Source organism: Lolium perenne, chromosome 1 (genome assembly GCF_019359855.2).
Source record: "Lolium perenne isolate Kyuss_39 chromosome 1, Kyuss_2.0, whole genome shotgun sequence".
Taxonomy (NCBI): Eukaryota; Viridiplantae; Streptophyta; class Magnoliopsida; order Poales; family Poaceae; genus Lolium; species Lolium perenne.
Genome location: NC_067244.2, coordinates 237898825 through 237911655, shown reverse-complemented (window position 1 = coordinate 237911655; position 12831 = coordinate 237898825). Strand labels below are relative to the sequence as shown.

The 12831-nt window shown below is 42.3% G+C and overlaps 1 protein-coding gene across 1 annotated transcript; it reads left to right on the top strand.

Moving 5' to 3' along the window:
* The first annotated feature begins 11119 nt into the window (after positions 1-11119).
* Positions 11120-12208, top strand: LOC127337292 (BTB/POZ and MATH domain-containing protein 2-like). Its single transcript, XM_051364236.1, has one exon. It carries the CDS (start codon positions 11120-11122, stop codon positions 12206-12208), a length of 1089 nt encoding a protein of 362 aa, XP_051220196.1.
* Positions 12209-12831: the final 623 nt, after the last annotated feature.

The following is a 12831-nucleotide window of genomic DNA, read 5'->3' as shown; positions in this document are numbered from 1 at the left end:
AATCAACATCAACAAGTATATGAGTGTTACCTTCTGAAGAGGGAAAAGGTCCCATGAAGTCAAATCCCCAACAATCAAATGGTTCAATAACAAGAGTATAATTCATAGGCATTTCATTGCGTCTGGAGATATTACCAACCCTTTGACATTCATCACAAGATAAAATAAACTTCCTTGCATCTTTGAAGAGAGTTGGCCAATAAAAACCTGATTGCAGAACCTTTTGCGCGGTTCTATCTCCGGCGTGATGTCCTCCATAAGCACTACCATGACATTTACTCAATATTTCTTGTTGTTCATATTCGGGAACACACCTTCGCAGAATACCATCCACTCCTTCTTTATATAAGTGTGGGTCATCCCAAAAATAATGCCTCAAGTCATAAAAGAATTTTCTCCTCTGCTGAGCTGAAAAGGTTGGAGGCAAGTACTTGGAAACAATAAAGTTAGCATAATCAGCATACCAAGGGCTATCTCGCGAATTCACCTTTATTACAGCCAATTGTTCATTTGGAAAACTATCATTAACAGGAACAGGATCATAAGCCATATTTTCCAATCTAGACAAATTATCAGCAACAGGATTATCAGCACCTTTCCTATCTACAATATGTAAATCAAATTCTTGCAAAAGAAGTACCCATCTAATAAGCCTTGGCTTAGCATCTTTCTTTGTCATAAGGTATCTAATTGTAGCATGATCAGTATGAATCGTAACTTTTGAATCAACAATATATGATCTAAATTTATCACAAGCAAAGACTACAGCTAACAATTCTTTTTCAGTAGTAGCATAATTTCTTTGAGCAGCATCAAGAGTTTTACTAGCATAATGAATAACATTCAGTTTTTTATCTACTCGCTGTCCAAGAACAGCGCCTACAGCAAAATCACTAGAATCACACATAATTTCAAATGGTAAATTCCAATCAGGAGGTTCAACTATAGGGGCAGTTATTAAGGCTTTCTTTAGAGTTTCAAAAGCTTCCTTACAATCATCATCAAAAACAAAAGGTATGTCTTTTTGAAGAAGATTAGTAAGAGGCTTTGAAATCTTAGAGAAGTCTTTAATAAACCTCCTATAAAACCCAGCATGACCAAGAACACTACGAATACCTTTAACATCCCTAGGATAGGGCATCCTCTCAATTGCTTCAACTTTAGCTCTATCAACTTCAATACCTCTCTCAGAAATTTTATGTCCCAATACAATTCCTTCATTAACCATAAAGTGGCATTTCTCCCAATTAAGAACAAGGTTAGTTTCTTCACATCTCTGCAAAACTTTATCAAGGTTTCGCAAGCAACTATCAAAAGAATTCCCATAGACAGAAAAATCATCCATGAATACCTCTACAATACTCTCACAAAAGCCATGAAAAATAGCAGACATGCATCTTTGAAAAGTAGCAGGAGCATTACACAAACCAAAAGGCATACGCCTATAAGCATAAGTTCCATAGGGACAAGTGAAAGTGGTTTTCTCTTGATCTTTAGTTTTAACAGCAATTTGTGAAAACCCAGAATAACCATCAAGAAAGCAAAAATGAGTATTTTTAGATAGCCTTTCTAACATTTGATCAATAAATGGTAAAGGGTAATGATCTTTCTTAGTAACCTTATTAACTTTTCGATAATCAATGCACATTCTATAACCTACAACTACTCTTTGAGGTATGAGCTCATCATTATCATTAGGCACAACAGTCATTCCTCCTTTCTTAGAAACACAATGCACAGGACTAACCCATCTACTATCAGCAATAGGATATATAATACCAGCCTCAAGGAGTCTTAATACCTCATTTCTTACCACATCCTTCATCTTAGGAATTAGACGACGCTGAGGTTCAACAACAGGCTTTGCATCATCTTCCATATTAATGGCGTGTTGGCAAATAGAGGGAGAAATCCCCTTCAAGTCATCAAGAGTGTAGCCAATAGCACCTCGGTGTTTCTTCAGTATTTCCAATAACCTTTCTTCTTCAAACTCTGAAAGCTTAGAACTAATAATAACAGGATATATTTTCTTATCATCAATATGAGCATATTTAAGATTATCAGGCAATGGTTTTAAATCAAAGACATGATCTTCCTTTGGTGGTGGTGTTGTACCCAAGTCTTCCACCGGTAAATCATGCTTAAGAATAGGTTGACGAAGGAAAATTTCATCAAGCTCATTTCTTTCTTCCCTAAAAACTTCACTCTCACTATTCTCCAAATGTTGCTGCAAAGGATTATTAGGAGCAAGAGCAATAGATGCACACTGTTCAACTTTAAAATCACTATTAGGGAAATCAATTTTATAAGGAGTTTTGGTAAATTTAGAGAAGTTAAACTCATAAGATTCACCAGCAAATTTAGTCAAAATTTTCTCTTTCTTGCAATCTATAATAGCTCCACATGTATTCAGAAAAGGTCTACCAAAAATGATAGGACAATATTTACTAGCAGCAGAACCAAGTACCAAAAAGTCAGCAGGATATTTAATCTTACCACATAGAACTTCCACATCTCGAATAATACCAATTGGAGAGATAGTTTCTCTATTAGCCAGCCGAATAACCACATCAATATCTTCAAGTTCACAAGAGCCAATTTCATGCATAATCTCCGTATAAAGCTCATAAGAAATAGCACTAATACTTGCACCAATATCACATAATCCATAATAACAATGATCACCAATTCTAACAGATAGCATAGGAACACTAGCTTTCCTAGACTTATTAGGATGCGAAACAATATTAGAAGCATCTTCACAGAAAATAATATGACCATCTTCTACATTTTCAGTCACAAGATCTTTAACAATTGCGACAACAGGTTCAACTTTTATTTGTTCTTCAGGTTCTATAGGTTTCTTTTCACTTTTATGAACAACACTATTTATAGCAGAGTACTCCTTCATTTTAGCAGGGAAAGGAGTTTTTTCAATATAAGCTTCAGGAATAACATGATCAACAGTTTCAACTACAACACATTTATTTATAGATGAATCAATTTTATCTTTATACGGTTCATGATACTTATCAAAGTTCTTCTTAGGAAATTCATAATGAGAAGCAAAAGCTTTATAAAGATTTGCAGCAACTTGAGAATCAAGACCATAAGTAGCACTCATATTACGAAATTTATCAGTATCCATAAAAGCTTCAATGCATTTATAATCATAAATTATACCTGATTCTCTATCCTTGTCGTTCTCCCAACCTTCAGTATTTTCTTGGATCCGATTAAGAAGGTCCCTTTTAAACTCTTCCTTGTTGCTTGTAAATGATCCAGAACAAGAAGTATCCAGCAAGGTCTTGTCTTGAAAAGAAAGTCTTGCATAGAAATTGTCAATAATAATATTACCAGGAAGCTCATGAATGGGGCATTTGAGCATTAAAGACTTCAATCTCCCCCAAGCTTGGGCAATACTCTCTCCTTCATGAGGCCAAAAATTATATATGCGATTCCGATCTTTGTGAATCTCACTTGGAGGATAGAACTTAGAATAAAACCGGGGCACAATATCATTCCATTCAAGAGAATCCCCATTATCCAGTAATTTATACCAATGCGCCGCTTTACCAGACAGCGATACAGAGAATAGTTTCTTCCTCACTTCATCCATAGCAATACCTGCACACTTGAATAAACCGCATAATTCATGTAAGAACAGTAAATGATCTCCAGGGTGGACAGTTCCATCCCCTGTATAACGGTTACCCACTACACGTTCAATAATTTTCATAGGTATTTTGTATGGTAATTCTTCCTTACAGCGCCTCATCCACTACCTTTGCAGTAGTAGTAGATTTCCCAAATAAACACTCAAGAGAAGATCTCTCCATAATGAGTTATAGCGTGGCGAGAAATAAAATCAGCACAAACAGTAGAAATTTCCCTTACCAATTCCACTTACCAATAGCGCTTCACTCCCCGGCAACGGCGCCAGAAAATAGTCTTGATGACCCACAAGTATAGGGGGTGTATCGTAGTATCTTCGATAAGTAAGAATGTCGATCCCAACGAGGAGCAGAAGGTGTTGACAAGCAGTTTTGATGAAGGATTCACTGTAAATGCTCACAAACAAGTATTCAGGGGGTTTTGATGTAACAGATGAATAAAGTACGAGTAAGTAAAGTGCAAGAGTAACAATTGCAGCGAGTGGCCCAATCCTTTTTAGCACAAAGGACAAGCCGGTTTGTTTACTTATAATGACCAAACGTTCTTGAGGACACACGGGATTTTAGTCTAGTGCTTTCGCTACATACGGCTAATTAATCTTCATTGTTTTGATAAGTGTTGTGTGGGTGAACCTATGCTAATGTACCGCCCTTCCTAGGACTAATACATACTTGTGATTATACCCCTTGCAAGCATCCGCAACTACAAGAAAGTAATTAAGATAAATCTAACCACAGCCTTAAACTCTGAGATCCTACGATCCCTCCTGCATCGATATACCAACGGGGGCTCAGGTTTCTGTCACTCCGGCAACCCCGCAATTGGCAAACGAGTACAAGATGCATTCCCCTAGGCCCATAAAGGTGAAGTGTCGTGTAGTCGACGTTCACACGACACCACTAGAAGAATAACACCACAACTTAAATATCATAACATTGAATATTACTCAACCATACTTCACTACTAACATTTAGACTTCACCCATGTCCTCAAGAACTAAACGAACTACTCACGAGACATCATATGGAACATGATCAGAGGTGATATGATAATGAATAACAATATGAACATAAACCTTGGTTCAACGGTTTCACTCAATAGCATCAATAACAAGTAGGAGTAGAAATCAACACCGGGAGAGTTTCCCCTATCAAACAATCAAGATCAAACCCAAATTGCTACAGCGGTGATGAGGTGCAGCGGTGGAGACGGCGGTGATGATGATGAAGATGATGGTGGTGGTGATGGAGATGATGTCCAGCTCGATGGCGGTGACGATGGCGTCGATTGCCCCCTCCGGGAGAGAATTTCCCCGGCGGATTCCTGCCCGCTGGAGAGCTCTTTTCTCTCTGGTGTTCTCCGCCCCGCAGAGGCGGCTGTGGCTCTGTTCGACGTACCCCTCTGGCTTAGGTTTTCGGGACGAAGGCGTACGCGAAGAAAAGGAGGCGAGAGGGGGCTGTGGGCCCCCTCCTCACAGGGCGGCGCGGCCAGGGCAGGGCCCGCGCCGGCCTATGAGGGGGGCCCATGGCGGCCCTCCTCAGCTCCCCCTTCTGGCTCCCTTCGTCATCTGGAAAAATAGGAGTTTTCGTGTAATTCCCGTCAATTGTTGATCTTCCGAAATATTGCGTTCTGACGATGCTTTTTCCAGCAGAATCCTGGCTCCGGTGCGCGATCCTCCAATAATCATGAAACATGCAAAATAGATGAAATAACATAAGTATTATCTCCAAATATGAAATATATCAATGAATAACAGCAAATTATGATATAAAATAGTGATGCAAATTGGACGTATCACCCGGCAACGGCGCCAGAAAAAGAGCTTGTTAACGCGTAAAGCACACGTCCGTTGGGAACCCCAAGAGGAAGGTGTGATGCGTACAACAGCAAGTTTTCCCTCAGTAAGAAACCAAGGTTATCGAACCAGTAGGAGATGAAGGCCACGTGAAGGTTGTTGGTGAAGGAGTGTAGTGCGGTGCAACACCAGAGATTCCGGCGCCAACGTGGAACCTGCACAACACAATCACAGTATTTTGCCCTAACTTAACAGTGAGGTTGTCAATCTCACCGGCTTGCTGTAAACAAAGGATTAAACGTATGGTGTGGAAAATGATGTTTGCTTGTGAAGAACAACAGAGAACAGAGATTGCAGTTGATTGTATTTCAGATGTAAAAGAATGGACCGGGGTCCACAGTTCACTAGTGGTGTCTCTCCAATAAGATAAATAGCATGTTGGGTGACCAAATTACAGTTGGGCAATTGACAAATAGAGAGGGCATAACAATGCACATACATATCATGATGACTACTATGATATTTACTTAGGGCATTACGACAAAGTACATAGACCGCTATCCAGCATGCATCTATGCCTAAAGAGTCCACCTTCGGGTTAGCATCCGCACCCCTTCCAGTATTAAGTTGCAAACAACAGACAATTGCATTAAGTATGGTGCGTAATGTAATCAACACAAATATCCTTAGACAAAGCATCAATGTTTTATCCCTAGTGGCAACAGCACATCCACAACCTTAGAACTTTCTGTCACTGTCCCAGATTCAATGGAGGCATGAACCCACTATCGAGCATAAATACCCCCTCTTGGAGTCACAAGTATCAACTTGGCCAGAGTCTCTACTAGCAACGGAGAGCATGCAAGATCATAAAAAACACATATATGATAGATCAATTAATCAACTTGACATAGTATTCCATATTCATCGGATCCCAACAAACACAACATGTAGCATTACAAATAGACGATCTTGATCATGATAGGCAGCTCACAAGATCTAAACATGATAGCACAAGAGGAGAAGACAACCATCTAGCTACTGCTATGGACCCATAGTCCAGGGATGAACTACTCACGCATCAATCCGGAGGCGGGCATGGTGATGTAGAGCCCTCCGGTGATGATTCCCCTCTCCGGCAGGGTGCCGGAGGCAATCTCCTGAATCCCCCGAGATGGGATTGGCGGCGGCGGCGTCTCTGGAACTTTTCTCGTATCGTGGCTCTCGGTACTAGGGTTTTCGCGACGGAGAGTTTTTATAGGCGAAAGGGCAGAGTCGGAAGGCGGCCGAGGGGCCCACCCCACAGGCCGGCGCGCCCCCCTCCTTGGCCGCGCCGCCCTAGGGTGTGGGGCCGCCTTGGCCCCTCTCCTATCTCCTTCAGTGTTCTGGAAAGCTCCGTGGAAAATAAGACCGTGGGCTTTTGTTTCGTCCAATTCCGAGAATATTTCCTGTGTAAGATTTCTGAAACCAAAAACAGCAGAAAACAGGAACTGGCGCTTCGGCATCTTGTTAATAGGTTAGTGCCGGAAAATGCATCAAAATGATATAAAGTGTATGTAAAACATGTGAGTATTGTCATAAAACTAGCATGGAACATAAGAAATTATAGATACGTTTGAGACGTATCAGTAACCCGGGGTATGACTTTATCCAATAAATCTGGGTTGGTATCATAAACTTCTGTAGAGAACAGACCAGAGAAATATCAGATATCATTGGATTTAAATAAGCAGTACCTTCTTGCCAGATACCTGGTCATTCTTCAGTCTTTTAATTTTATTCCGTTGTTTCCTGGTACTAACGAATTTATGAAAGAAAGATGTGTTTTTGTCACTGAATTGTAGCCAATTGACTCGACTCCTTTGTGCCTAGTGGATTTCCTCCTGTTCCAAAAGTTTCTCGATTTCCAACGCTATATCCTTTTGTTTAGCTATATTTTCATTTGTTAGTGCATCAACAGCTACCCGCTCCAACTCTCTATGGGAAGATCTTAGTCTTTTCTTTGAACTTTGGAGAGTCTGCCGGTCCCATCTATGCAGTTGATCATGAAATGCTGCCAGTCTTCCCGCCAAGTCTGAATTCAAATTTTGGCTAGACCTATCCCAAGCTTGCTGCACAATCTCTCTAAATTGGGCCTCCTTTAGCCACTTGGCTTCAAACCGAAGTACTGTTGGGCCGTTATTTTCATGGGACACTTGTTCTTCAAGATTCAGCAACAAAGGGTGATAATCCGACTTACTGTAAGCGAGATTCTCAAGAACAACATTTGGAAACTTCATATTACATGCATCATTGGATAATGCACGGTCTAATATCTCCCTAATAGCCCCTCTGTGCCACGTGAATTTATCTCCCACATAACCCAGATCTGTGAAATTGCAATCCACCAGTGCCTCTCGGAATGCTTGCATGAAATGAAGAGGTCTCTGGTTTCCTCCCCCCTTCTCAAATGGATAGAGAATTTCATTCAAATCACCTAATACCAGCCATGGCATAGTGCTCTGGGCATGTAACGTCCTCAAGTGATCCCAGGTCATATATTTATTTTCCCACTTTGGTTCTCCATATATCCTCTACCCCTCTCCCAATAGTAACATCAATGTAACATCAATGTAGTTATCACACTTGAAGCGCAGATCAACCCCCACTTCCTTCTTCCAAAGTAGCATGAGACCACCACTTCGCCCATTGCTTCTCACTACATATTTATGATCCATCTGTAATCGTCTGCGTAAGCTTTCCACTGGGAACTCATCCAAATGTGTTTCCGAAAGAAAAATTACGTCAACCCCTCTACGCTTCTGGACATCCAGAAGCGCTAGCACTACCGTAGCCCCTCCTAGACCGTGGCAGTTAAGCCCTAATATTTTGATTGCGTCCAGCGGTCCTCCTCAAAGGAGGCCGCCGATCCATCATTGATTGTCTCCGCGTGTATGTCCTCACCATATTTTCTTGCCTTCTTCTTGTTTGCATTCTTCCGCGGGGTATCATTCAACTCCCCTTCCCTACCCTTATTAGTTTCAAGCCAGTCCTCAAATTCAGCCACCTTCCTCAGAACACCCGCACTTGTTGCACCTTCTACCATAACCCCTTCAGAGAGATTCGAATTTAGTGCCAACCTCTTTCGAGCATTTGGATTTTGTAAAGAGAACTCCTCATAATCCATATCATCTGAGAGCACCGTAGTTCTTGGACTAGAAATTGTTCCTGCTGCAAAACTACCTCTCCCTCTACCACGTCCGTGAGAATGTATGTTTTCACCTCTACCCCCACGACCTCTTCCTTGTCCTCGACCTCTACCACGCCCACGACCGCCATCAGCCATGATGAAGTCTCCCCATTCAAAAGACGCTGGATCATGCTCCCCCGTACCGCACTCCTCATACCAGTGTCCAAGCATACCACAATGAGCACAGAAATCAGGCATTTTCTCATACTTGACTTGATAATATTCTTTATTTTTCTCTCTTGTCATTGAAACAAATCTGCTAAGCTTCTTATGGACATCAAGCTTCACCTTCAATCTCACAAAGCTACCTATAAATCCTGCAGGTAATTTAATCTGTACTTCCATAACTTCTCCTACTCCCCTTGACCCTCTTATCACATGCTCCTTTAAATAGTTATCCGGTAGCTTGTGGATCTGCGCCCACACTGTAATTCTATCCAACTTAATAGCCAGCGGGTTTGTAAACCCGTCATACTCCTCAATGATCAGAGCTTGATCACGGAACAACCATGGCCCCTGGTGCATTGCCTTGTTCCAATCCACCAGACAATTGAATTTTGTACTAAATAGGTTATCCTCAATTCTTCTCCACGTAACATCCCTTGCTGGATTCCAGGCAGATCTCATATCCGAGAACAGCGCACTCTGACTAAACCCTAGCTTTGATGTATGAACACGGGAAATAGCAAGCCACTTCGATTTTACCTCAGATTCAGTCACTTCATCTTCCCAGAAGAAGTCTTCTACCTCATCATCCTCTAGATGCAATCTGCCCAACAGATCGTCCACGTTTTCGCCCTTCTTCTCCTTCCCTTTGCTTGACTCCGCCTTGTCTGCCATGGAGTCCACATCATCTTCTCGATCGCATGCCCTCCTTAATACAGTAAAAAGATGCAAACCAACATCTCTCTCATCTTTAATTCTTTCACATTCAATAAGCTAAGGCTAGCCATAGTGCTAGTATCTTAGCTAGTATCATGCATATTGGTCCCACAAAAATGGTAATGTGGTAGCTAATTAAGGAGGATAGAGGAGATTAGAGTAACATAGGTGGATACCGTATCATAGCTCATATCACAAGAAAAACTAATACCAAATAAATCTTGTGCACAAATTTACATTGAGATTCTAAACAACAATAAACATTGTTTAACTATGATACTACTATCTCCGTTCCAAAATGTGAAGCACCTAAGGATTAGTCAAAAGTCAATATTTTTAAAGTTTGACCAAGTTTATACACAAAAATATGAACATTTGTAATACTAAATCAATATCAATAGATTCACCATAGAGTATATTTTTTTAATGTGTGCATTTGATGCCTTACATTTTGGGACGATGGAGTAATTCATAATACTACCACTATAGAGATAGTATCATAGTGGTACATAAGTATCATAGTGGTATTTCTCGCAAAAAAAAAAAGTATCATAGTGATACATAAGTATCAGATGCATGATACTACTAACTGATACTCCCTCCGTCCCTTAGCTTACGGCGTAAATCTACTAGCGCGTGGATTAAGGAGACTAGCAAAGCATGCAGTTTAATTTTCAGTGGTGCCCCTAGTTAATAGCTGTAACCGTTATTTCTCTCTCTTGTTTACTGGGCAACAACTCCTCGTTTCTTGCTAAACAACCACCAGCCAATCAACATGCAGATGCATGCCGAGCATCTCCTCTATTCCAGCGGAAGGGAGGAGTAATTCCGAATACTTAGCAATCCCACACACCCCACGCCTTAAGCTTTGACGTAAAATTGAAAAAACTTTTACGCCCTAAGCTAGAAGACGGAGGGAATACTTACCACTATGGTCAGCCTAAGTGCACGTAGGAAATAAGAAAAACATCTGCTATTGGATTTGATTTCCGTGCAAAGAGAAGAGAGAGAATTAATATTTGCTATTTTAATGTGCATTGAAAAAATTCAGTTATTTGAGGACCGAGGGAGCACAGTATAAAGAGAGAAATCCTCTTGGGCCCGACTGTCATGGCGAAATATTTCCATGTTAAACGCGGAGGTTCATTTTTCACAGCGCCTTGCTCCGTTGCTCTTGCTCGTGGAGACGGCTCAATGGCAAAGCCTCGGTCAGGAAATTGGACTGAAACAACACTTGTGCGGATCGAGTGCGGATCGAGTGCCAATTCGCTAAACTCGAGGCTGGACGCAATTACAGTTTCAGGTATCGAGGAGACCAACCTCAGCCTGCTCGTATTCGCGTGCATACGAAAACGAGGAGGCGCATAATAATGCAGCATGCGGTCTCATTTCGCACGCCTATTTATGCGTGGGACGAGAGTGCACGCTAGGCTCCTCCATACTACCTCCGATTCAAGGAATAAGGCGCCTTATTCCTTGGAACGGAGGTAGTATTTCCATTCTTTCCTCCTTCCACTTGCTGGTTCCATCATCTCGCCATGTCATTCGCAGGCGTATCCTTGATCCGCGACGGGAAACTATGGCCATCCGCACCGGCCATCAGCGACGCCGGCTCCGCCAGTGGGTACCACCTTCTCGTGGTCGAAGGCTACTCCCGCACCAAGGCGGACGTCCTCAACGGCAAATCCATCGAGTCTAGCTGTTTCAGAGTTGGAGGGTATCTCTGGACTGTCCGGTACTACCCGAACGGCGTTTGGACGAGCCACACCGACTTTATCTCCGCTGGTCTCATCCTTGCTCAGGATGTTGCAGAGCCTGTAAAGGCAAACCTCGAGTTTTGTTTCATCGACCGGGCAGACAAGCAGGGGCCATCGCACATTCGTCGTACGAAAGTATTTGACTTCCCTATAAAATCTCTCGGTAGGGGCTGCCCCGACTTTATAAGGAGGGATGACTTCGAGGATTCAGAACATCTCAAGGATGACAGTTTCACCATCAGGTGCGGTGTTGTCGTCATCAAGGACGTCGACGCCAAGGCCACGGCTTCACCGTTCGTCACGGTGCCGCCGCCTGACATGCAGCGGCACTTCGCTGACCTCCTGGCGTCCAAGGAAGGCGCGGATGTGACGCTTAAGGTCGGTGGAGAGAAATTCTCCGCACACCGGTGCGTCCTCGCGGCCCGGTCTAGAGTCTTCAAGGCTGAACTTTTTGGCCCGATGATGGAGGGCAAAGTGACTGCAGGCGTCATATATGTGAAGGACATGGAGTCTCAAGTTTTCAGGGCAATGCTTGCGTTCATATATACCGACTCGGAGCCAGAGCTAGAGAAGGGAGATGATGAAGATGTGATTTGGCAGCAGCTGCTTGTTGCGGCCGATAGGTATGATCTCCAGCGGCTGAAGCTCTTGTGTGAAGATAAGCTGTGCGGGTTCATCAACGTGAACACCACGACGGCCATCCTGGCTCTAGCTGAGCGCCATGGTTGTGATGGGCTGAAGAAGGCGTGCTACCATTTTCTGGCCACTCCAGGAAATGTTAAGGCTGTCGTGGCCACTGATGGCTTCGACCATCTGATCAGCAGCTCCCCATCTGTTGTCAAGGAGTTGATGGCCATGCTTGCTCCTTAGTGTTCGTTGATTCTATATTTGAGTTGTTCGCTACCGGCTAAAATTGGGATTGTGACTCTACTGAATCTTCACTGGACCTGTTTGTTGTCCGGTCATGATTTTATTTTTTTGGTTTTCACCGTGCTAGAATGTTTCTGCTGAATTGGTTAGTGCTGCAAGTCATCTTCGCTCAATTTCTCTCTTCAATACTACTCAGCGAGTATGTGGCGTTGATTTTGCCACTACATTGTTGTTAACTGAATGTTTCATTATCTTCAAAATTTTATTTGGAAACAAAGCCCTATTTTCACTTCAGTTAAAATGGCTGTTATCTCTACATGCCTAAAGCCCCATAGCTGCAATATCTCATAGTGGCTGTGTACAATCACTATAAGGGGGGGAACATTTTACAAAACCAACTGCAAATTCTTTAAACACAACCGCAAGACTGTACATGGCTGTCTCACTTACCTAGAGGGAGACATAGGCTTGATAATATTCTGTGTAAATGTATCCCTTAGTGTGTCGTCTCATGATATTAAACCACTAGCTTCATAGAACACAAAGCTTTGTAATTGGCAACACTCTTTCACCAAGGTGCATTTTGCCAACTCTACGAACCACTCCTATGAACTGTGTATGTA

Bases quoted from the DNA above. Each gene is read 5' to 3' on its own strand.
- LOC127337292 (XM_051364236.1), top strand. From the start codon at position 11,120: ATGTCATTCGCAGGCGTATCCTTGATCCGCGACGGGAAACTATGGCCA.